Source organism: Osmerus mordax, chromosome 20 (assembly GCF_038355195.1).
Source record: "Osmerus mordax isolate fOsmMor3 chromosome 20, fOsmMor3.pri, whole genome shotgun sequence".
NCBI lineage: Eukaryota > Metazoa > Chordata > Actinopteri > Osmeriformes > Osmeridae > Osmerus > Osmerus mordax.
This window is the reverse complement of record NC_090069.1, coordinates 9,557,656-9,581,915: the sequence shown is the minus strand read 5'-3', so window position 1 is coordinate 9,581,915 and position 24,260 is coordinate 9,557,656. Positions and strand designations below refer to the sequence as shown.

At 41.4% G+C, this 24,260-nt stretch overlaps 1 protein-coding gene across 4 annotated transcripts in view; it reads left to right on the top strand.

The window, feature by feature from the left end:
• The window catches only part of psd3l (pleckstrin and Sec7 domain containing 3, like), a 201,338-nt gene that overhangs the window by 47,443 nt on the left and 129,635 nt on the right, over positions 1-24,260 (top strand). For 3 of the 4 annotated variants that reach the window (XM_067258059.1, XM_067258061.1, XM_067258062.1), the window contains one exon: positions 17,063-17,260. In XM_067258059.1, the coding sequence (XP_067114160.1) occupies positions 17,063-17,260 (198 nt within the window). The remainder of the gene's footprint in view (positions 1-17,062; positions 17,261-24,260) is intronic. The other variant, XM_067258060.1, reaches the window with a different exon arrangement.

The window sequence follows — 24,260 nt, the reverse complement described above, 5'->3', positions numbered from 1 at the left end:
AAAACTGAACTTATTGCTCATTTAACATTGTGATAAAAAACACAATTGTGATATTTAATGTACAATACGATGTACGCTGATATTATTAGTACGTTTACTTTCGAAAATAGTAGTCAATTTTCGCTTATTGACTGAGGCGTTAGCATAATTAGCCTCTGTCGAACGATATATACGATAGCGGTCTGTGATACATCCGTTTTCAATCGTTAAAATAATAAACATGCCTCACATATCGATGAACGTTTTATGATTTATTATGACATTATATTACTAGTAAACAATTCATGGGTACAATTGTCCTTATATACCTATAGTTTTTAACCAGTGTAGCCCACTGTAATGCTGTACGCGACGCGGTTTATAAAAACTTCTACTGCTGTTTAGGAGCCAAACGGCGACAGTAAAATCTCGGCACTCCCCTTACAAAAATAAAAATTGAGAAAAATAGATGACTTTTTCAATTGGTGAATCAACCTGTCACTCAAATTATAGCCAATCGCTGTGTGAATACCATCCCGTATGTGGCACACAGAGGTTTTCCCATTTTAAGAGGTCTGTAATTGGCTGAGAGTACTTTGAGCCATAGGCTACTAACCTGAACTTCAATGCCACAGCCTCAATTTGATGTCATTCTGTTCATGAAGGTCTCCTCTACAGGACTGTGAAAACCGCGAACATTTCCCAGCTGGGGGATTTTTTATAATCGAGCTTATGTCCGAGGAGTGCCCCTGTTTTAGAGCTACATTTTGAGTGCTAACAAACTCCCCATCGCTCTATCCAGCTAGTTAGCTTGCCACGAGCATTCCTCTCCCTGCTTCACTAAGAAAATATGGACAGATGTGCCTTGTTTTCGCTCATTTAATCGGATCGACCTCAATATCCGTATACATATAGTGGAAACGTACATCTATGAATGTGTGGTCTCAAATATACATAAAGATAAACATTTTTTAATTCCAGCGCGTTCAAACAGTCCCCTCAGTTAAGGTTGGCTAGCAAGTTACAGCAGCAGCCAGGCCCTGTGACAGGTGGGGGGAGGGGCGCAAAGGGCACACTTAAAAGTGGTATTTTGCTTCCAACTCATTTTGTAGACAACCCATTCATTTGTAGCAGATAAACATCTTAAAACATGCAAGCTAGTAGGCCCAAAAACTAGGATTGAGAGAGGTTGATATAAAAGGAGTATAAGAGAAGCTGACAACGCTGAATGAGTATTTCATTTGTTTGATGTGTAAGGCAACTAAACACCTCTCTGGGAAAGTGTAAAAGGGAAAACAAACATTATGGAGATCCAAAATTACTGAAGAGCTCTGGCAGTAGTGCAATGCTTTGATAATGGTTTACTACATCAGAACTTGATGACTAACTAAATTAAAGAAGCCAATGACAAAAGGCTCTCACAAACAAGCTAGAAGTGGGTAGTAGCTTACTTGTGCTTTCCAATCAGTATCTAGTTTTGATTGCTGTAACCAAGACTTGTTTTGATTGCTGTTACCAAGACTTGTCCTGCTTAAAAAGCACCAAACTCTAGTCTGCTGTTTTTATACCTTGGTTCTATGAGAAGCCTTTAAAAAACATGTAAGTCACATTCACTGTTGACCATTCTCCTTAGAAGTTGAGGCAAACTGACCATCCACATCCTCAAACACCGGACTGCCATCCATGGGCTCATAACTGCTCATCTGTAAATGTAACTGTGTTTCCTCTGTGTATATGTAAAAAACACTGTGATTTCCCACACTGACAATAAGACTTACATTTGTCTAACATAAGTCTTACAATAACTTTGATCAGTGCATCAAGCATCTTACTGACAGTGTGGGAAATGTACACAGTACCGTTTACATGTACACAGGGTGAAATGTATTGTGCTATAACATGTATAGTAGGCCCACATAATGATGTAATTAGTATGTGGATACAAGAAAGTATGTATGTGGTACGTAATAAGATGGCTCAACAAAATAAGTCAAGTTGTGACCATCCTTGTCTGGCTCATAGAAACGACAAGAAGACAGGGGACAGTTTCATGGTTTGCAGATGAGCAGTACTAAGTCTACAAATGTTGTTCAGATGTATGAGGATGTAGTTGATCGGTTTACCTCGAAGAACGACAACTCAACAGTGACTGTGACTAGTTTTCTTTTTAAAAGGCTTCTCAGAACAATGGCAACAAAAATAGAGACTGGAAGGTTGGATGCTTTTCAAGCAGGACCAGTCTTGGTATGGCCATCAGAACTAGACACTGACTGGAAAGCACAAGTATGCTACTATAACTAGAGCTTGTTTTTGGGAGCAGAGATCATTTTGTCATTCTCCTTTTTTAATTCAACCTAATCAACACAATAAAGTAGGCTTGTTTTGTCCTTGGCTAATGCATGGACCAGGGGCATCGTTAGACCCTTTTTACTGGGGCACAGCGCACCGCACTTCAGGAGTAGCTGTGTACAGGATCGTGAAAGCGACATTATCAGCGGTGGAGCCTACATGTGAAGATGTGTTATGCCAAAGCAGTATCCCAATTAAAGCAGTTAAACCGAAAACTCAAACCGATGCCCGCAGAACTCCATGTCAGTGTGCTCTTCTGAGCTTGCCAAATAGCCACTGCAGCACGCACACAGAAGTCCAGGTGTCGGACTCGGCACACAAGTCAGAATTGAGGTAGGCTAAGAAAACATTACAAAACTAAAGAACGTTTCTAAATGATAGGCCTACCCATCATCTTATTTTGACTAAACCATAAAAACAATATTACATTAAGCTCCAAAAAAAGTATTTGCGCTCAAATGAATGCGAAAAAAAATTATGCGCTCGCATTAACTATTGATGTCCCTGCTAAAGCTGATATCAAACTTGCGTATCTGAACTGTTGTATAGTGGTTTAAGCAAGGGGCGTTTCTATAGCCGAGTAGTGTATTGTGCGCAGCAAGCTTGGAAGAAAAAAAGGGATATGAATAGGGGCCTGTGCCCCAGTAGAGTTTTATGTCTAACAACGCCCCTGGCATGGACATTGTCAATAAGATGCTTGCATTTGCCTTACTGTACTGATCCAAGTTATCAACTATTGTATGTCTGGCAGAATAATGTCTCGGAGCCCAAATCTCAATCAACCTCCTCCCTTGATGTATCATAGGCTACTCACTCATCATGTCTTTGCTTTATCAAATCTTTCTCAAAAGATTGCTACCAGTGCTATAGGCCTGTTGTAGATGTTGACAACACCCGTCTTGTGTCTTAGAAGAGGTAACTTAAACCTTACAAATGTGTACTGTATAGGTACCATCACTACAGTTACACTGGTGTCTGTCTAGTGTGTGATTTAAAGTGTAAATGAGAGTCGTTTCCTAAGCAAACTAATACACAGATGTACTGTGTCACTATTTAAGCAAATCCACCAAAAAACTCAAACATAGAATTCCATGGTTGTTTAGGAAGCTATAGCACGGACAAGCTAGCACCCCCACTACTTGAGTCAAAAGTCCCAGATCAGTTTTTAAATTGATGTAACAAACTATCACTCAAATTAGAGCCAATGCCCGTGTGAATACCGTCCCGTATGTGGTACTGGGGGTTTAACAGTTTAAGACGTCTGTAATTAGCCAAGTGGTCTTTACACCCTTGGCTACTAACCTGAACTTCAATGCCACATCCTTAACTTGATGTCAATCTGTTCAGGAAAATGTCCTCTACAGGACTGTAAAGCCGCTAACATTTTCCAGTTGGGACTTTTGAGATATTTGAGTTTATGCCCGATGAGTGCCCGTACCCATTCACTGCAATGAAAAGCTTAAAGATCCTGTAAAGTGGACCTGGAAGCGAGTTTTAAGTTCGCCACACCACAGAATAATGTGTTATTAACTACCCATCCAAATTCGAATGAAAAAGTAACACCGACAAGTATGTTAAATTAGGGTTTGAAATCGTGAAAAAATCAGCAGTCTTCTCTGCTTGAGACTGGGGGGGCGTGACACCTGAAGGAGCTGAAGCTCCGCCTCTCGCTGTCGAGTGCCTACCTCCGACCCAGATAATGGACGCTATGTCAAGCCGAACAAAACTGTATAGAATTAGAATTTATTTGTTCAACGAGTGAAACATACAGATGCATATAAATGAAATGTTCCCCTGAGCTGTAACAGTAAAAATGGACACCAGAGACAGCAGACAGTGAGCTCTCCAACTAGGCTACTTCTAACACATTAGCTACCATTTCACCACAATACCATCATTCTGAACCGAGTAGCCTAATATCAATTTAGCGGTTTGCACTAACTCATAGCAGAGATACCTCTGGAAAAGATATCTAGTATAATTATAACAAGCACACAGAACTGAGTGATGAACTGCTGCCGGCGGTGTATGGTCCAGGTGCGACCGGAGGATGAACGGCCGGAGGGGCGATGCTCGATGCGGCTCAGTGCTGCAAGAGAAGCCGTGTGTTGGTGAACCCTGTCTGTCTCTGGTCCATGTTAAAACTGTCCGCTGTGAAATGGTCAGTGCAGAGGCGGCTGTTGGAGTTTATCCGAAGCTTTCCATGAGCGTGGCTCTTCACAAAATCTATCCACCTATTTTTCCTTTCATTATCAATAGGGAACTTGAATGGCGTTGCAGCGCAGCTGGAGTTATTGCATCCAGGGAAGATACAGTTGCGGGTGGTGGGAGACATCCGGAAGCTAGCTAGCTAGCTGATGTAGGCTACAATAACAGTACAGCAGGAGGAGCCATTCAGTGATCTGACGTAGATAGGGCGAAATGACATAGATAGGGCATTTTTTGGCTCAGCCCATTAAAACCTGATCTGAAAACAGAAGAGAAACTGTTCTTCGGTTTAACTCCACATTTCAGTGTGACAAAGTTTTAGCGCTTTGCACATGCTTTCAGGAACTCATTTAACACGTATATAATGTACTTAGAAGGAAAACATGGAATTTACTTTACAGGATCTTTAATGGAACTCCGACTCGGAATTTGAGCTTCAGGGACTCTTGACAAAAAATGACAACATTTGGCATGTCAGACATTTTAGAATTGTTTATGTGATGTGTTCCCATCGTATTTAAGACTACGTATTTTACAAACAAGAGGTTTGTTAATGTAACTGTATACATATGTCACTCGTAACGGCTAATCAGCTAACATGTTAAAGTAGGCTACATCCAAAGTCACTGTCGTAAAACTAGCCTTTTGTTCACAAACTGCTGATTAACGGAAGTAGCTCCGAGGTAAAATTAAAAACCTTTAAAAACGTCTAAATTGAGCAAATATTGTTTATTATTGTGCACACGTATTTCAGTATAGTTAATATGTAATTTAATTCCATAATTTCCCCAGGAATAACTATTAAAACGTATTTCAGGAAAAACGCTCAAACGGGTTTGTCCTCCCTACTGTTACACTGCGGCTCACCTCTCAAATCTTTTGTTGTTGTGGTGAAAACATTTGTTGTTAGAGAAATTTCGCAGAATTTACTGTATTTTCTCTATCCTTTCTGTCTTTTCTTTTTTGTACACCAGATTTATGTTGCGGCGACATTTTCCTGCCACCCGTTGCTAGTCCCACTCAGTCACTGAGTCGCATGGCGCAATACTTGGGAATTGGGAACATGCAGTTAGAACAGATCATTTATTAGAGCGCAGAGAAGGATGACCATAGAGATTTATAACTATTACATTTAGAAAAAGTGAATTCTATATTTTTCCTTTTCTTTTTGAAATATTGGCAAATAATAACGACTGCAGACTATTGAAAACCCACACAGTAGTAATGGGCACCTTCCAAGCCATGGGCCCCGTGAATCACATCCACCTTTCCCCGTGTTAGCGACTGCCCTGTGCATGACTCAAAACCGTGGCTTGATCTGTGAGTTTTGTGATCTGTTGAACCGCTTTATGCTGGTGCATAATCTAGCTGAACACACTTTAGCACCGACAGCAGCAGCCACCTCACACCTCAACTGCAAGAGACCAAGTTACCCAGTCATCAATCTTAAACGCTTTTGCAAAAGAACATACTTACAAAAGAACATATATTTCAATTTAAATACCCAAAACAATGGACTTTTAATCGTCAAAATACCGATGGGTCGATTGACGATATTAGGCTATACGGCTATATGTCATATCTCCCAACCCTAATATATCTATACGTACGTGTACAGTACAGTTCTGTTTTGGTGACTGTAAAGGACTGTATACTTTTTAGCTGGTCTTCAAAAGGTTGTGGCCACCAGGGTGCATCGATCAGAATGCTGACAAGATGTTCCTTTTTAGGTGTTTTATTTAAATACAGATGTAAGTGTATGTGTGTGGTTCTGAAACAGAGATACAGGCATACATTTGTAAAATGTAGGCTCTATATGAATGATTACATGCCTAGCAGGTATATGATAAAACAAACAGGTTAAATTATAGTTATATATAACTGAAAGGCAGTGGTATAATAAACGCTTATTACTAAGCAATACAAACGTAGAAATGCAATAGTAGAGTATATGGTCAAAGATTAATACACAACACGCTACATTCAGCTAAACATACAATAAGTATGAACTGCAGAATTCCTCCACGAGAAGTGCATGGCTCTGCCATTATACAAAACTAGCAGCGCGCGGCGTCGGCTTCCAATTCATTTTCAATGAAACCAGGCGTTGACGCTCGCGTAGGGCATTGTGGGAAGGCGAGCGGAGCGGAGCGTTGCAAGTTGGATTTTCTCAACTTTATGTAAATGAGGAGCGTGAAAACGCTAGCGTTGGCCAATCAGATTGGTTTCTTGTAACGTAGCAACCGTTGGTCATGATAAACATTTCTAAGTTTCACAATTTCAAGATGGAGGAGAAGCTTTTCGTATGTGTCTGCACACCCAGTTTCTGTTCAGAACAAAGTTACTAATGTGACGAGCCTGAATTTAAAGATTACATTAAATTAATAATGCATGGTGCATGGCTGCCGATGTCGTCATTGTTCCTAGTGTGTTTTTATAGCCTACTTTTAAATTCAAGCTCGTCACATTACGTGACTGTTCTGTGCCACTGCTAGCTCGCTAGCCCAGCCTACAAACGACTGGTTGAGTGACCGGTGGCGTAACGTGTATTCTACTGTAATCTTGCACTAGTAAAATCTTGCACTTACATAAATGTTGTGTAAAAGTGGTATTTTGATCGATATTGTGAGTACATGAACCCAAATCTGCACGCTTGGCCATGACTACAACAGTGACCTTAGAGAACTACAACTCTGTATTAACTTGTCTAACACGCCCCCGAGCGTGGTTTACTGTGGGAAGGCAAGCGATGCAGAGCGTTAAAAAACGCTGCAGTGTGAACGCAGCGTTAGGGTCTCTGAACTTGTCGGTTGTCATTGTCTTTGCAAATGTGTCAACACTATGGTGATGCTGCCCTCTGCTGGAAAAATAGATTTAAAATGGCTATAATGCACTTAACTTTGTCTAGAAAGGTACAACAAAATGACTGACAGATTCAAGGATTTTTACAGAAATTCCTACTCTTGCACTCAGAGAGAGCGTAAATGGTTTAGTAAATTACAATATAAAACCAAATTATTTCCTTAGCACTATGGGAGTTCAAAGTTAAGATTTTAATATAATAATGTCATGGTTATCATCACCTTAAAAAAAAAAAATGGTCAACCTGGTGTAGCCTAGGGCATTTGTAAATTAAATGTATTCATTTAGCGTACAATTTCTTCCAAAGCGTTGTACAAATGTACATATATTGTGCATATACTTTAAATCTAGCGTTGATTGAGTCATGTCAGTGAAAAAACAGGAATCAATAAAATTCTGAGGTTAAATATCAATATACTCTTGAAATTATTAAATAAGTAGATGCATATATAATTATGGGTTGGTCAGCAGTTTTTTTCCATTTTGATCCACCAGATTTTAGGTGCCTAGATTTGACAGTTCATAATTTTTCTAAGGAGAAAATTATGTCCAAAATATCATTCTTGTTTAAAAACACTTGCAAGCACAGCTGTGGTATATGTTCAGGGAAATGTATTATGACAAGTATCGTGTTATCTGCGTTATCTACAAGGTTATTTATTTTCATGGCATTCATTGCAATGTTGTCAGTTGCTATACAACAGCCGCCATCCCCTTGCAATGGCAAATTTCCCTCTGTTTTATTCCTTAGCCAGGTTAGACAATATTAAGCTGTGTTATTTATAGCCGCAGTAGAAATGCAGACACAGGCCCCCCAGAGCTGCGACACAGAAGCACAGGCACACACTCACTCTGTACACTGAAGGACATAAATAAACCGCACCACACTAACATCACACACACCCTGCCACCACCCGAGCAGCCAAGTCCCATTTGTGCATTTATTCATACTTCTGCATGGAGGGGCTCAGCACACGTCCGTAGTCGGGCCCCTTCAAGCAGATGTAAAAGGATGCAAGTCAGCCAGGTTTCTTTCCCAGTTGGATACCCAGGCAGCAGTGATTATGGTGGCCTCTCAGCTTCCCACACACATACACACCGGCTAACCTGGCTGGCTGCTACTAGCATCTAATGATTAAGCTGTATCAAGCATAGCTACCTGTGTCCTCGGCTAGCTCGGCAGCACTGTTGAGAGGGATACAGCGGCGCTCTTGTCTTCCATGTAGGTCAGAGCTGCTCTGGAAACTGAGCTGTGAGGAACCTGGGCCAGTCACATGGCTGAAGCTCAAGAGTTTTATTCTTAAAAACTTTCTCTCCTCATACCCTTACTTTTCCTTCTCTCTCCTCCATTGGTGGTGAGAGGGAGTGAGCTAAGCTGGGTTCTATGGGCTCCTTCGTATGCGCCTGTTTCTCCCAATCGAGCCTAGCTGATGCTGAACACGACTCTATCCAGTAAGTGTTGACCTTCAGTAATGCATGACACGCTGGCTGGCCGTCTTTGTTCATTATCATGAGAATAGCTGTTTTTTGTTCAGCAGGATAAAAGGCAGGCTGTTTTTTCTGTCTGGATAACAGGCAGGTTACTCAGCTTAGTTCTCCTTGTTAGCGTGCTCGAGAGTGGCTTATAGAAATGCGGTCCGCTCTCTAACTAGCCCTCCCTCTCTCTCTCTCCCTCTTTGTCTCTCTCTCTCTCCCCCATGTCTTTCAGGAGGGAATGTTTTGAGCAGAAGGCTTTGCCTTGCCAGATACTGTTGCCCCTTCCTCTTCTCTTCCTTTACGCCCCCCTATCCCCCAACACATCTCTCTTATTTCCTCTCACCCAAGAAGTGGGTTGTTTTTGTGTCAACAGAAAGCCTGTACAGGAATGCAATGTGATTTGTTTTTGATGAATATTATTGATGAATTGAGGAATCCAGATATTGGGCTTCTTAACCTTTTTGCTGTCTTACTGAGAAAATTACAGTCAGAAGGAAATGTATCAAGTCAGCAACTGTGGGTAATTTACAGCCTACTAACTGAAATTTTTGATTAATCAAGAAATGCAAAAGTTATACATCTTGTGTCTCAACTAAGATTGTAAGAATTTGACAGTCCAAGGATCTGGCATTCCCTGTGGGAATTCACTTACAGGGACGAAGTGACGGCATTCTCGTATAGGGATTAAATGAAAGTGACAATGAAATCAGTTACGATAAGCCTTCCCAATGTTTACCTGTGTTTCTTAATCTCCCTTCTTCCTGTATACAGTATTAGGATAACCATGGATGTTGTAATAATCTGGCCAAGCTGTTCATTCAGACATTAAACCCTATGAAGGCTAGTCTATATTTCTGTATTATAGTTTGATGGAAAATGTGGATTTTCAAAGCTGATAACTATTATTAGAAGGAGAAAAGCAGACTTAAGGATTCTGTTGTACATCTCTCTAATAATGCCAGGAATCTCTCTGTGTGTGTGTACAAATTAGAATGGGTTAAGTTTCTCAGCTCAAGAACTAGGCATTCACCGGCAATTTGGCTTGCTCTCTTCATGTCCCAGCCCCTTCAATCTGATTGGTCCTCTGGTCTGCAGCGAGTTTCCTACAAATAGGCTATCTCAAGAACCGGGCACTCTGCAAAGTTAATATTTTTCAGTTGTCCTTTTTATACATTCAGTTTTGTTTTGTAAACGCAAATTCACTTCCAAAACCAATATTCAGCTACTTTCAAAGGGGCTGGCTAGCTAACAGAATGACAATATGAAGTGGATATACTTTCAGTATAGATCAGTGAATTGATTTATATAAATTAATGTGCTTACTGTTGTCAAAACTGCCTGCAAATTGCAAATATACAAGCGCTGTATGGTGAATTAGGCCTGCAATTGTGACAACTGGCTCAACCATTGTGCATGTACTGACTTCTGTTATGAACTAAATGTTTAGATGTTTGTGGTGGGAAAACAATTTTCCAGAGAACCAATATAGTACATTTTGATCAACATAAGCAATTTATAACATAGGAAACAGCAGACAAATGAAGGCTACCACAGTATCGGCAATTTGACTAGAATAGATGTGGAGGTTGAACAAGTACTTAAGAGATAACAGAATTTTTATTTATTTTATTTATTAGTATATTTGACAGGGACAATGCAGTTAAACATAGCTACAGAGCAAAGTTTGCAGCTGATGTGATGCACATAGAGTTTCTAGCTAAAGCTAATTTTCAACTCCCGTCCCTGGATGAGCCTTTCTACAATAGCACATAATAAAAACAATATACAATTTTAAAAATACAGAATAAAGAAATACACATTCAGAACACACGCATTCTAAGAACTAATTCGAAGGGTACACAATGCAATTGTACTAATTGAAAACTCATTCACGCTCAGACATTTACATGGGTACCGTTTTGGTTTGCTTTCAGCCATGCCTAAAGGCTTAAGGCTTTCAATTGTGATCTGAGAAATATAGGTACCAAAACCACTGAGAAGAAATTTCCTCACCAGCTGCATCACGGGCACTGCACTATCTATAATCTAAGAAATATGTGTGTGACACCGACATCATCGTGGGCACTGTGCCCTATCTATAGTTCAAGGAATCTGTGTGTTTAACTCATCTTAATCACTGACTGCATCATGAGTACTGTGTACTAGTAACTCTTAATAATGCAAGCTAATTAATTTTCTAAACCCCATAGAGGCCATTCCACATTAAAGAAATTAATCACAAGGTATGGTGATGAAGAAAGTGTTTTGTCCGTCTCTTCATTAACAGAGTGACTAAGTTTAGTTGAGTTCTAGATTTTTATAAGTATTATCAATCTGCAGATTGCGAGAGAAAACAAGACTTCTGACAATAAATGACAACACAACACCAGGCTTAGGTCTTGATGATGCCCTTCTCAGCTCTGAAGGTCGGATGACTATCTTTTATAGGGCACAAGAAAGTAAACAAAGATAGTGAACGTCAGGCAGTAATGGTGGTACAACAGTCACAGAGAAAGAGATTCACAGCTCCCAGCTAAGTCTGGGCGATATGGGTAAAAAATGATCACAATAGATATTTTATATTTCCATTCGATAACAATAGTTACGACGATAGACCACAGATCCGTAGTAGTAGGCTAGCAAAATAAGTCTTCCTTAACTTTTTCCCTACACTCGGCATAAAGTTTAGGCAGCGCGGTGTGAGAGAAATGTTTGCGGCCAGGGAGCACGTACCTGGGGTCAAGTAACTTAAAGGGGTCATTGATTGCAAAACCAAATTTACCTTGTCACAGTTGAATAACGACAGTGGGTAAAATGGACATACATTCATTCGAATAAATAACCCGTGTTGTCATGTAAATCTACAATTCACGATGCATGTTTGTCCGATCTTTGATAGCTAGAGCTAACTGAAGCTGAGTTGAATCACGATAGTTTGTTTGCTAAGTTGTAGTGCTAACGTTACCCACCTACGTCAATCCCGTTTGCTTCGACAACAGAAGTGGAAACAACTAACGTTATCATTTCAAATGATATGTAATCTGTTGAAAACAGTGTTGTGTAGACACAATAGATTTATTCGATGTTTCATCGAGTGCTGTTGGCCGTGTTGCGTCTTTGCTCCGCAGATTCACTCGTTGTAAACCAACCAATCAGCGCGTAGCTCATCTATAAAAGGGAGAAAACCTAATTTTTCACAGGGTGCATATGGCCGCATATTGGAAGTTGCTCCCTTGCCATGGCTATCGCTGCCACTGTTTTCGGCAACAAGACTCATTTTCCACGGTTAATATTAGCAACTCCACTAGAGGTGCTCAGTGTATTTTAGTGGGCGTATACCATTTGTCCGCAACTTCCTGCTGCACAACAGAAATTAAATGGACTGCTGTTCCTAATTATTCTCTATCGACATTATTGAAAATGAATTAATGTTACGGTATTGTTTCCAACAATTATCTCGAGAACCGGGCACTCTGCTAAGTTAATAGTTTGCAGGTGTCCTTTTTATACTCCAACACAGTGCAGATTGACATTGTTTGGATAAGCATTTTGACATTTTCCATAAAATAATAGTTTGCCGATGGATCTTTTTCAGCCATGTTCAGCTCGCACCATACGCTTGATTAGCGCGTGAACTAGGACGCTGTATCAGAGGTTGTATGATAACTTCAGTGAATTTTGTTTAGTTAATTAACTAATGCAATTAACAAAGGCATTTTAAATTAAACTAAGTGCTTAACGCACTGGACGCACTTGTAGTAAGGAAAATAGGGAAATTCTGTTACGTTATTTAGAAGCAAATTTGCTTTTACAACCGATATAGCCAGGTTAGTGATGACTGCTGGCATAACATTGAATCATCTGCTTTCAAAGGGGTTTCTTTATGGATGAAATTCTGGCAAGCTAACAGAATGACAATATAAGCAGTGGCGTCCCCAGAAATATTTCATAGGGGTGGCCAGATGGGGCTACTGAAGATCTTGGGGTGGCACACCAACATCAAAATGGTTCGAGCAAATGAATAATTGAGTGTCAAACTTCACAGGGATCTTCTACTAGACAAACATCAGCCATGCCCGTCGAGTGTTTGGTTCCTTGGGAAGACTCTGAAAAGTGTCAGCATTCCCTGTATAGTCTGGAACACTGCATTTACGACCGTGGTTAATTTTCATTGTCCTTGAAAAAATCCAAACTTCTTTGTCATTCCCGTGGACGTACACAGAGCAGATCACAGCTAAACTAGTGTCTGAGATCTAAATTTTGGGACGTGACAAAGGTACAGACAAAAAGGTGGAGGTTTTCGAAACCGTCCGTTTTACAGCAAAACATTTTTATTGTGAGATGTGCATAGGAAAGAGGTGTCAATGGACTTTGAGTTTCACTGTATGTCCATTTTACAACTGAACTGTCGTTATTCAACTTTGACAAGGTAAACTCGGTTTTGTAGTCAATGACCCCTTTAACATTCGGGGCTTAGCCCAAACCTAACAAGACCTTGAGTAGGCTTTATTTGACCTTAGCTAGGGACATCAACAAAGAAAACGAGTGTTGCAGGCCCCGGCTCAGGAGGCACGACTGGCAGATTACTGTAGACACAGGAGATAAGAGACTGAGAAGATGTGTCTGTTCTCTCACAGCTTCTCCAAGCATGTGTCTTTATTTTCAAGCAATCAATTAATCTCAGTTTCAATAGTACATTTTCATCAATGGCAACAAAATATGATCTCACATTCCTGATTTTTTACTGACGTGGTACAACAGCTTCCAATGTTCAATAAACTTGTTTAACACCCTAATTTTCCAAGCGTGCCAAATGCGGTTAGAGCATTGGAAGAGCGGCGGGGGGGGGCTTCTGAATCCGAGTTTCGACAATCTGACAGACCCTCCTCTCCAGCCCTGAATCTTTAGGTAAAAATTTGGGTTGTCATTTTTGGCCAAAAATGAGTCCAACATAATGTTTATATTACATAAAGCTCAAAAAAGACTTTTTTGCTCAAATTAATTCTCAAACATTTCGCTTGCGCGCAACTCACGCTCGCATTACCTATGGAAGTCCCTATCGAACCTCACTGTTGGAGCAATAACCGGTCTAATGGTATTATTTACTTTATTGTAAAAACATACCAGATGATTTGTAATAACTTTATTTTATTCAATTTCTTTCTGAATTGTTAGATTAAAAATTACACATTATAATTCTATACTCAACGTGTGCTCGCCAGCCAGATACTGAGTGTGGAGCATGAAAATCCGGATTCCTTGGTTATTGTGCTAGGCGACTTTAACAAAGGCAATCTCACTCAAGAACTCGCAAAATATAGACAATTCATCAAATGCCCTACCAGAGAAGGAAACACCTTGGATCACTGCTACTCTACAATCAGCAAAGCATACCATGCGGTCCCCCGAGCAGCACTGGGTCACTCTGACCACGCCATGGTCCACCTGATTCCTGCATACAGGCAGAAGCTAAAGCACTGTAAGCCTGCTGTGAGGACATCAAAACAGTGGACCAGTGAAGCTATGGAGGATTTGCGGGCGTGCTTGGACTGCACTGACTGGGACATGTTCACGACTGCTACCAATAGTCTGGATGAGCTCACAGAGGCTGTGACATCATACATCAGCTTCTGTGAGGACTGCTGTATACCAACACGCACCAGGGTAAGCTACAATAACGACAAACCCTGGTTTACAGCTAAACTCAGAAGGTTAAGGTCAGAGAAAGAGGCCGCGTTTAGGAGTGGGGACAAAGACAGTTTCAAGGAGTCGAAGAACAGGTTTAGCAAGGCGGTGAGGGAGGCTAAACGACTGTACTCAGAGAGACTAAAACACCAATTCTCTGCAAACGACTCTGCTTCTGTCTGGAGAGGGCTCAGGCAGATTACCAACTACAAGCCCAGAGCCCCCCACTCCACTAACGACTCCCGCCTGGCCAACGACCTGAATGAGTTCTACTGCAGATTTGAAAGACAATTGGACAGTCCTGAACTACCCCTTCCCACCCAGGAGGCCTCCCACCTCCCCCCCTCTACAGTGACGACTCTCTCCATTCAGGAGGGTGAAGTTAACAGACTTTTCAAGAGGCAGAATCCCCGCAAAGCAGCTGGGCCGGACTCTGTCTCTCCAGCCACCCTCAAGCACTGCGCTGACCAGCTGTCTCCGGTGTTTACCTACATCTTTAACACCTCCCTTGAGACATGCCATGTGCCAGCCTTTCTCAAGTCCTCCACCATCATCCCTGTGCCCAAAAAGCCAAGGCCAACAGGACATAATGACTACAGACCCGTCGCCCTGACCTCTGTGGTAATGAAGTCTTTCGAGCGCCTGGTGCTGGCACACCTTAAATCCATCACTGACCCTCTACTGGACCCCCTGCAGTTTGCCTACAGAGCCAACAGGTCTGTGGACGATGCAGTTAACATGGCCCTCCACTTCACCCTACAGCACCTGGACTCCCCAGCATCCTATGCCAGGATCCTGTTTGTGGACTTCAGCTCTGCCTTCAATACCATCATCCCCACCCTGCTTCAGGACAAGCTCTCCCAGCTGAACGTGCCTGATTCCACCTGCAGGTGGATCACAGACTTCCTGTCTGACAGGAAGCAGTGCGTTAAGCTGGGAACACAAGTCTCTGACTCCCGGTCCATCAGCACCGGATCACCTCAGGGTTGCGTCCTTTCTCCTCTGCTCTTCTCCCTGTACACCAACAGTTGCACCTCCAGTCATCCGTCCGTCAAACTCCTGAAGTTTGCGGACGACACCACCCTTATTGGGCTCATCTCTGGTGGAGACGAGTCTGATTATAGGTGGGAAGCGGCCAACCTGGTGACCTGGTGCAGCCAGAACAACTTAGAGCTCAATGCTCTTAAGACAGTGGAGATGGTTGTGGACTTCAGGAGGAACACAGCCCCACTCACCCCCATCACCCTGTGTGACTCCCCAGTCAACAAAGGGAGTCCTTCCGCTTCCTGGGCACTATCCTCTCCCAGGACCTCAAGTGGGAACTGAACATCAGCTCCGTCATCAAGAAAGCACAACAAAGGATGTACTTCCTTCGGCAGCTGAAGAAGTTCAACCTGCCAAAGACAATGATGGTGCACTTCTACTCAGCCATCATTGAGTTCATCCTCACCTCCTCCATCACCGTCTGGTACGCTGCTGCCACTGCCAAGGACAAGAGCAGACTGCAGCGTATCATCCGCACTGCTGAGAAGGTGATTGGCTGCAATCTGCCCACCCTCGAGGATCTGCACACCTCGAGGACCCTGAGGCGAGCGAGGAAGATTGTGGCCGACTCCTCCCACCCTGGACACTCCCTGTTTCAGTCACTCCCCTCCGGCAGAAGGCTGCGGTCCATCAGGACCAATACCTCACGCCACAAAAACAGTTTCTTCCCTTCCGCTGTTGGCCTCTTCAACAAGGCCAAGGGACCACACTGACTCTAATGACTTCTTGCTTAAAACACTCAGCTTTTTGCACTGCATTACAATAATGGTATCTTGTACATTTGTATTTTTTTTAATATTTGTATTTTTATATTGTAATTTACGGCAACTTATATTTTATTTTATTGTATATTTAATTCTATTCTAATCCCACTTAGTACTGCTAGTTTATGTACCCTTAGTATAGATAGTCCACATATTTAAATTTTAGGTATATGTTTATTGTATGCACCTTCCTGCCAAAGTAAATTCCTTGTCTGTGCAAACTTTCATGGCGAATAAATCCCATTCTGATTCTGATGAGTTTTTTTGCTTTGTTATGGAAAATGGTATTGAGTACCGTGAAAATTCACTGGTTTTGGTACCTACTACTGACATTTTGGTACCATGATAACACAACTCTGGACCACTACTTTCACCTTTTAAATTGAATGCCTGCCTGGAAATATCTCTAGGCTTTGGAATGTTTTAATTGATCATACACTTTTGCATAACAAATTGTAGGTTAATTATAGCGTTTTTGTGAACTGTTGGTTTACCTTGTGTATTCACGTGTAGACTAATTTACCCTAATATTTGGTCTTGATTGTGTGCACTGATGATGATGATGTTCTTTTTGCTTCTTTCTGTCCACCTCCTTTTCTGTCTACAAACATTTACAATGATTTCTTTTTTTCTACACCTACTTTCTCTCCTACAATTATTGTCCCTTTTCTTTTCCCTTCCATCATCTGTCCCAGCAGCAGTGATGCGGGGCCAAAGGCAACATTATCAGACTGGGACTCCGACATGGGGAGCACAGAGAGGCTGAAGGACAGTACTGACATGTTACACAATGGAAACCGTGGGGACCAGGAGGCAGCACGCCGACTTGCCCGACGGCTTTATCACCTGGAGGGCTTCCGCCGCTCTGATGTAGCCAAGCACTTGGGCAAGAAGTGAGTTATTCCCATTAACATGCGTAGCCCCTCTGTGGCCACATTAGTTTATGTGCACACTGGTTTCACACACTGATGACGTGTATGTAAAGTACGTTGTGCAACCCAAGTTTTTAGGCCTAGCTGTTTACATTCTAGTGCATTGAAGAGTTGATTTATATATATGCAAAAACCTTTTACATTTTACTGATCTTTCTTATCGAAGGTACTATAAGTTGGCTTGGTGATTGCCATGTTTGTTGGCATTGTCTGTTGGCCCATTTAGTGTTTGTACCTTTTCTTATTATTGGTGGCAAAGCAGCGAAGCACCTATTGTTTTTGTTAGTTTTATTAGGATTCCTCCGTCAGGAGGAAACCTATTGTTATTGGTGGCAAAGCTGCGGAGCCACAAGTATTTCTACCTTTTCTTACTATGATTATTGGTGGGCAAGCAGCGAAGCTGCGGAGCCACTTAAGTGTTTCTACATTTTCTCATTATTATTGGTGGCCAAGCAGCGAAGCTGCGGAGCCACTTAAGTGTTTCTACCTCTTATTGTTATTAGGGGCCAAGCAGCGAAGGCACCAGCTGCGAGGCACCTATTGTTTTTGTTAGTTTTATTATTATTATTATACTTAGGACTAGGAGTCTATGGCAGCCCATAGAACCGATTGGTGCAAAGTTTTGAAATTTGGCACACAGATTGGGAACCGTCTCCTGATTATTGTCACCAAATTTCATGTTGACCACTAAAGCACTATAGTGCCACCAAGGGGTCAAAGTTGGAGGGGTGTTTACGCCTATAACTTTTGAACCGTAAGACAATTTTCTTAAGTGAGGTATTGGATTCCTAAGATGCAGACAATTCGACTGGACACTATGACGTCATTGTCGTACTGAAGGTTTTTCTGTCATTTGTATTTTATGGAAAGCCAACTTTTTCGAACTCTTCCTAGGGCGTTGCTCCAATTTTCATGAAAATCGTAACAGATCATCTTCAGACCATGCTGTCGAAAAATCTTTAGCATTTTATCGATAAGTCAAACCGACGCTCGCCACGGGAGAAACGGCTTCCCTATTTTGATAAAGTAACCGAACACAGCATTTTGCAGCAGTGAGAGTAGCTCACTAGGATAAGACAGGCTCCTTCAAAACAAAAGGTCGTAGGATCGAATCCAGCCACAGCCATCAAGCATGTTGTGATACTGGATTATCTGTTTAGCAATGCCAGGTAAGCCACAGTAGCTGTCTAGCAGTATAATCATAATGGTAACGATAACGTTTCATTGTCAGGGGATTTATACTCAAGAAGAGTTGGATTTATTGTGCTTTGTAGATATAACGCTGCTACATCTAGCCAGCGCATTTTGTCTCAAAATGACATATTTACCAAACGCTTATCGTTTCAAAACTCGGTAAATGTCTTTTGCGTAAGGCCGTGAAGGTAATCAAAAGTTTCGGGGTAGCGCCTCCACGTTTCCGAAAAGTATATTGCGATTTTTAAAGACTGAATAATTTTTATTAAAAGTTTTGCTGTGCTTCTTTAGCTACTGAATTTCCATATCGAATGCTGCTTGGCCCCTTCATTGCTGCTTGCAGCTATATTTATTGGGTGTGCTTTATTGTTCTCTCACATATTTATTATTATTTCTTTTTGCCCCCCTAAGCATCAGTCAATATTTGGGCTACATAGACAACGTCGCAGTCAAAAGGTTCGTCAAGGTAGCGATTGAGTTGTTTGTATTTTTATTTACGTTCCGTTGCATGGTTTAAATTGAAATTACGTTTTTGTGTCGAAAGGTGAAGCTAACGGTGGCTAACTTGCTAGCCACAGTCACTGACGTTGCTAACGTCACAAAAACATGTGTGACTACCTCTAGCAGAACATTATTTTAGCAGCTCATTAACTTCTGGGAGATAGCTAGGCTAACTATGGCTTTACTGCAAGGCAGCTGCAGAAACGCCGCAAGCAAAGAAGCCAGGGTGATAACTATTTACTCATTTTACTTTGTGATATGAAACACAATTGTGAAGTGTAATGTACAATATAAGCTGATATTATTAAGGAAGTACATGTACTTTCGGAAACAGTAGGCTACTATTTCACTGAAGCATTAGCATCATGACATTAGCCTCTGTTGCCCGGGCAACACATACTACAGCGGTCTATGATGCATCTGTTTTCAATAAACATTCCTCACTAATACATTTTCGTTGTAGGATTTATTAGGACAATAGATTACAAGTAAACTATTTGTTGGTGAAATTATCATTACCTGTGGTTTCAAACCAGTGTAGCTCACTGCAACGCTGTACTGTAGCCTACGCGAGAAACACTAGTATAGTAGCTAACAAAAACATCTCCACACAGCTGTTTAGGAAGTCAAACGGCGACAGAACATGTTCGGCACTCCCCTTAGCTCTACTTGAATCAAATGTCTTTCAATAGGTGAAACTATCTGACTACTAACCTGAACTTCATTGCCACAGCCTAAACTTTGTTGAACATCTGTTCATGAAAATAATTAATTTCAGCCTAAACCGTACAACGGAACGTTAAATCGAATTCAACCAACGCAATCGCTACCAAGACGAACACAGGTAACTGTACTACTGTAGTAGTACAATTTACCGGGGCAGCTTCTCCACACAGGGATTGCATTTTGCGTTGTTACTGACAATGATTGCTACCAGTGAGCTTTTTATGAATTAGCAATTTCCCCCAAAATAAATGTCAAGCTTATTTACGTTTTTGTGGGCATATTTTCAGTTAGCAGATGGTACTGTTTGAATTGCGATTCCATCTGAGATAGCGCTAGCTACTGCCGGTAACGTCGTTGCTAGAATAAGTTTCAAAGGGGGTTCTTTATTAATGAATGAATGCAGTATGAGTAGGCTAAATGCCTGAAAATATCACGAGAAGTGAAAAATTTTAAAGGACGTTTAAATCATGGAGATTAGGTAAATGTTTACACCGTTCTGCCAAATGTATTTGTTTTGATTCAACTATGAGGCTGCTACTGTATATAGCCGATCACCATTCCCTCTTGCAGGGGAAATGAAAAGACAACTATTTTATTCTACACTTCACTTAGTATTTTGAGTTGTAAATGAGCAGCAAAAAAAATATGCTTTTAAATCTATGTAATCTTTATAAATAATAAGTATGCATTTAATATCAAATATACAGAAATATCAGTTGTAAAAATGTCATAAAAAAACAGACCCCTCTGCAACCGACGCAAGCAAGCACACCCTACAATTTCCCCAGAAATTGTTCCCTCTCTAGTTGGGTGTGGTTTGCCTTCGGGCAAGGGCACAACCTTTGTTCTCTATCATATATATTTATAGTGAGAATGTATTGTGAGAATGCTGTTAAGCATTCTCACTATTGTTTTCCTGTTTCTTTTCATTATTGTTTGAATGCTGCTTCAGCATTTTCAAATCCTCTAAAACTTCTTTAAACTTCTTCAACTTCCAAATCCTTCCTCTTCCTCAATCTTTCAGCTAGAGCCACCATTTAAACTTTAAAATGTTGACAAAACCCTAAACTGTTTTTAAATATTTCAGCTTTTTGATATCTATTCAACTTTTTTCAATATCACTGATTGTTTCATGACTTTTTCAAGCCGTTTCTGAGATTTACATGGTTGTGTACGTGAAACCCTAGAGTGCAGACTGAAACGCTTAGAGTGGAGGCCTGAGCTTCGGATGTCATTGAAAAAATATTTCTAGTTTGCCAGCATTGCCACAATTTTCGCTCTTCATGCTTCATTTTTGGATCAATAGATAGCTAATTTTGTGCTGGTCATAGACAGTTGTCTGTTGAATCCAACAGACGTACACATTTGTTCAGAGCCCCACGAAAGCGAGACAAAGTCCAACTCTCGCCCCATAGAGACCAATGCAAATCTGGTGACAAAATCGTCTGAGAAAGCAAAAAGAACAAGATTTTGAAACTGCCGGTAGAGTCATATTTCTGACCGCACAGACATATAAAGGACATCTCCGAGTGGCACACTCTGCTGGCTGTTCTTTTTCTGATATTCAACTAAATTGTCAAACAAATTCCTCTAACGTTCATATAGTTTAACTTACAGAAACAAGTTATACCTTAAAATGAAGGAAGGATTGTCCTCTTTCAGCCAATGTAACTACTAAAGAGCTCACATTTACAGATTTTCAGCTATGAGCCTTGAAGCGAGAGCAGCCTTTCAAATTCTCTCACTAACTTCAATGGAGAGGTGGGTACAATTTGTCAGAGAAAGCCGAAGGAACAAGATTTTGAAACTGCCGATAGAGTCGTATTTCTGACCACACAGACATATAATGGACATCTCTGGTTTCGGCAGTCTTGGGTCTCGGAAAATATCCTTATTTTTTGGATTGGACTTGCAGTTTTGCGTCTAGGTTATCTTGTTTGAGGTGTGGATTCTAGCTACATTTCTGTTATTCTCTGCCCTCAGCACGTTAGCAATCATAGCTGCACCATCACCGTGGCAACAACAGACATGCACCACTCAGTCTCTCACACAGATGATTGGTGCGTTTACTTGACCATGAGAAACCCGATTACTAGCAATTGTCGGTTTATGCCAATAATACGATTAGTCCGTTTACATGTGTAATTGGTGGCCAAGCCGCGAAGCCACTCAATTGTCACTCTTTTCTTACATTTACATTTAGTCATTTAGCAGACACTCTTATCCAGAGCGACTTACAGTAAGTACAGGGACATTCTCCCCGAGGCAAGTAGGGTGAAGTGCCTTGCCCAAGGACACAACGTCATTTGGCACGGCCGGGAATCGAACTTGCAACCTTCAGATTACTAGCCCGCTTCCCTAACCGCTCAGCCACCTGACTCCCTTTCTTATTGGTGGCCAAGCCGCGAAGCGGCGAAGCCACTTCAGTGTTTCTACCTTTTCTTATTATTATTAATCATCTTCCTCTCCCATTGGAGTCTATGGCAGCCCCTAGAACCGTATGGTAAAAAGTTGTGAAATTTGGCACACTCTTTAAGGACAGTCCCCTCTTTATTTTCACCAAGTTTCATGTCTCCCATTCGAGCACTCTAGCGCCACCAACGGGTCAAAGTTGGACGTAACTTTTGAACCGTATGACCGATTAAAAAAAATGAGGTACCGTTGGATTCCCTGGATCAAGACGAGTTCAACACACCATATGACGTCAATTTACGGTTATATAGACTTTCCGACCTTTTGAATTTTAAGGAAAAACGTTTTTTCGCTTCTCCTCCTTCAATTTTTGTCAAATCTTCCCCAGAATTGGCACACATCATCGTCACAGCAACCCTCACAACAAATTTCGAGGATTTTTGATTTTCAAAACCGTTTGTCCGGTACAGCCAATCAAAATCGGCAGCAAAGACACCAAACAGGAAGTTGGGTCATATCTCAGCCAATCCTTGAGAAATCAACACCAAACTTGGTAGGATGACTCGAAACCCTCTTCTGAGGATGTCCAATCAATTTGGTGTCATGTGATCACTGGGCGTGGCCGCAGGAAGCAAAAATGTGTTTTGGCCAATAACTGTTGATTTGTTTGCCTTTATTAAGTGATTCCTTTGTCTCATGATATCTTGGGACATTCCGTGTGTGACACATGATAATTTGTGAATTGATGCGGCCGCCATTTTGAATTACATAAAAAACACGTTTTCTCTACTCCTCCTACAAATGTTGTCCAATCTTCACCAAATTCGGCAGATATTATCTTCAGACCAAGCCTCACAAAGACCATTTGAATTTTAAGGAAAAACGTTTTTTCGCTTCTCCTCCTTCAATTTTTGTCAAATCTTCCCCAGAATTGGCACACATCATCGTCACAGCAACCCTCACTACAAATTTCGAGGATTTTTGATTTTCGAAACCGTTTGCCCGTTACAGCCAATCAAAATGTGCAGTTAAGCCTTCAAACAGGAAGTTGGGTCGTATCTCAGCAAATCTTTGATGGATTCACACCAAACTTGGTATAGGGACTCGGAAACCCTGTTCTAATGATGTCTAAAATGTTTTCTGGGTCATATGACTGCTTGGCCACCTCATTGCTGCTTGCAGCTATATTTAATTATGCGATTACTCAAACGCGTCTACATGATTCTTTTTTATTAATTGTTGTATGCTCCACGGACAAAACTTGCACCATCATCCTTCTGCAACAAAGTGTCGCCGTGTCTTCCTGTATCGGCCCTACTGCTGTATGTTTCATTCCATCAACACCAGGGTTCTCAAGTGTCACGCATTGAGCGTAACAGTCACTCATTTCGGTCTTTTGTCACGCACTCCCGCCACACATCGTATTTCTCACGCGGAAAAACTTTTTATATTTAATATGCCGCAGCGCCCAACCGAAATTTCTCTGGCCGCGCCTCTCTCACGCCTGGGACACACTGGCTGCGAAGCACCTGGACGCGCCACGCAGCGCCACGATCGGCTACGATCGGGTACGACTAAGCAAAAGCTGTTCACACCAGACGCGCATTTCTCCGCGGCGGTCACCAAGCCTTTCTGCTACTCTGAGCTTTCCTTTACACTGACATGGTACATAAACATGGCATTGGCTATATCCTAGCATTGATCCTTATCTACGTTGTCCTTGTAAAATTGTTGCTGGGGGGTCATACAACAACTCCCTGTGCTTTTCAACTTCGAGAAGTCATTTGATGCTGATCTTAGAAATCAACTTGGGGGTTCTCTCTCGGTAGGCTATGTCTGCACGCGTGTGTGTTGTGTGCAACGCCTGACTACTCGTTTCTCTCAAACAAACAAAACAACTACGGGCATGCTAGCTCAACGGATCAATCCGTTTATTTTCATTTGTTTTCGTCAGGGTAACCACATGTAATGTTACCAACATTGTGTAATTATAAAGTCTACAACTTTACAAATGTTCACCGTAGTCTACAATTAATGGAGTAAAATCTTAATAACATGTTTTTTTATTCAAATATATCAACTAATGTGGTGTATTTCATCATCCTGCAGCCGATTCCGCAAGCGTCTC